Source organism: Wasmannia auropunctata, unplaced genomic scaffold (assembly GCF_000956235.1).
Source record: "Wasmannia auropunctata unplaced genomic scaffold, wasmannia.A_1.0 LD336049.1, whole genome shotgun sequence".
Taxonomy (NCBI): domain Eukaryota; kingdom Metazoa; phylum Arthropoda; class Insecta; order Hymenoptera; family Formicidae; genus Wasmannia; species Wasmannia auropunctata.
Genome location: NW_012026841.1, coordinates 101,561 through 103,632, shown reverse-complemented (window position 1 = coordinate 103,632; position 2,072 = coordinate 101,561). Strand labels below are relative to the sequence as shown.

Genomic DNA, 2,072 nt, shown 5'->3' with positions numbered 1-2,072 from the left:
GAGAGAGAGAGAGAGAGAGAGAGAATAATCGCATGTGTATGCGCGCGTGTAGTGAGTTGATCGTCGCGAAGGTTCCGTCTACGTCGGACAGTAAGTTGCGCCACTCCTGTCTGCTTTCCCTACACGTACCGTAATTTGATATTTCTTATTATAATTTGAAAACTAAGCTTCGGACAAAATTTTGGTAAAGAAAAAATCATCTCACAATTAAGTCAGGAATATGGCATTTTAAGAACAAACGTTTATTTTGAATCACCCTTATGTAAAAATCGTCGACAAAACAGCAACACTATGGAATTCGACCGTCGTGTCAGCATCCTCTTTATTTTATAAAATGGATAATATCAGTACAAAATTTTTTTTAAAGGTAAAAGAGGTGACAAGTTTATGCGCTTGAGCTTAAAAAAAATTGTTGTATCAAAATTTATACATGTACTGTGACCCTTTTTTTCATTGTAATAAGGGTTTTTTACAAATCTATTTTTTTAGATTTTTGTTTAATAATAAAAATGTTTGCCGTTGTTACATTTGACGATGCCAGTACGTCCGAGGTACCGACTAATTGGCTTATTGATGAAGAAGATGGATCAAGCTGTTGGTGGCCTCCTTCTAATACTAAAAATTTATCAACTCTGATATCAAAACGTGTTGACCCGATTAAATCAACCTGGCAAAAATTGAATGTAATCATGGAAAGAACTTGTGGTATGAAAATCTTACACATATTCTTACATATGAGAGATTATTAGTCAGAGGAACCAATAAAAAAATTTTTACATACTGTTATACATAATATTATCTATTATATATAGACACACTTGAGAAAGCTCGAAAGGTGGCAGAGGATTCTCAATACACAAGTGTAGATGAAGAAAATCTAGGTAGAGGACGTCGTAAACGGTTTTCAAAGAAATTATACATATATGATACTGACGAGGATTCTAGGTCAGATCAAACAATATCTCAACAACGATCGAATAAAAAGAAATTAGGTATTTATCACGTAATTATTTATATCATATTACATAAATTTTTAAACTTATATATTTAAATTAATGAAATGAAATAATATTATAGAGAATAAATTGCCCACATTTCCGAAAGATTTCCAATTGAGTGCAGATGAATCGAGCGACAGTGCTATTTCAAAAATTAATATTCCAGTACCAAAGAAGATTTCTCAACAATTGAATAAAAAGAAATCAAGTATTTATCACGTAATTACCAATATATATATAACGTTTAAATTTACATTTAAAATAATGAAATAAAAATATTATAGAGAATAAAGTGTCCAATTTTCCGGAAGATTTTCAATTAACTGAATCAAATAACAATGCTGTTTCAAAAGTTAATATTTCAATACCAAACATAATATAATTTAAAAGCACAGATATCTCAACAAAGATCGAATAAAAAAAAATCAGGTATTGATATGTATAATCACGAAATTACATACTATATTAATTACGTTCAAATTTACATTCAAAATAATAAAATAAAAATACTATAAAGAATAAAATTAATTTTCCGAAAGGTTTTCAGTTGACTGCAGATGAATCTAGCGACAGTGCTTCTTCAAATGTTAATATTTCAATACCAAACAATAATAATTTAAAAGTAATTCCTCAAAGTCATTGTTCAGTATCAAATATTTCAGATGATGACATACAATTAATTGTGAAACATTTTGATCGTAAGTAAAATTAAGCATAATAATAAGAGAAATTTTTTTTTAAATTGTAATATCCATATTTTCTCATTCTGTTTTTTTAGACAAACTTACCAAATTAATAAGAATAACTTCTAAAATTGATGTCGAATTATCTGATTTGAAACAACGAGTAGATCGTATAACTCCGTTTACTAGAGTATCTGGACCATCAGAAAAGGCAAGGAATGCATTACCGCTAAAATCTATTGACGAAATAAAGGAATTTAATCAAAATTTGTCGGAAGATGAAATGCAATCTCAATATAAGTGAATTTTAAAATTATATGTTTTCTATTAAATTAAGCAACGAACAAATTTTACTGTGTTTTTTTATTGAGTTTAAGTCAAGGCATACAAG

The 2,072-nt window shown here is 28.7% G+C and overlaps 1 protein-coding gene and 1 long non-coding RNA gene across 2 annotated transcripts; both read left to right on the top strand.

Annotated features, from left to right (window-relative positions):
• The first annotated feature begins 509 nt into the window (after positions 1–509).
• LOC105451621 lies at positions 510–1,380 on the top strand. Its single transcript, XM_011692193.1, has 4 exons — positions 510–705; positions 813–992; positions 1,078–1,206; positions 1,283–1,380. Exons 1-4 carry the CDS (start codon positions 510–512, stop codon positions 1,378–1,380), a joined length of 603 nt encoding a protein of 200 aa, XP_011690495.1.
• Positions 1,381–1,547: 167 nt separating this feature from the next.
• Positions 1,548–1,892, top strand: LOC105451583. The gene is made up of 2 exons (XR_974596.1): positions 1,548–1,696; positions 1,777–1,892. It is a non-coding gene; the product is annotated as an uncharacterized LOC105451583 (long non-coding RNA).
• Positions 1,893–2,072: the final 180 nt, after the last annotated feature.

Excerpts from the sequence above, each read along its gene's own strand:
- LOC105451621 (XM_011692193.1), top strand. The coding sequence starts at position 510 with ATGTTTGCCGTTGTTACATTTGACGATGCCAGTACGTCCGAGGTACCG. Across the intron at positions 706-812 it reads AATCATGGAAAGAACTTGTG|ACACACTTGAGAAAGCTCGA; the intron begins GTATGAAAATCT and ends TATTATATATAG. Across the intron at positions 1,207-1,282 it reads ATTGAATAAAAAGAAATCAA|AGAATAAAGTGTCCAATTTT; the intron begins GTATTTATCACG and ends AAAATATTATAG.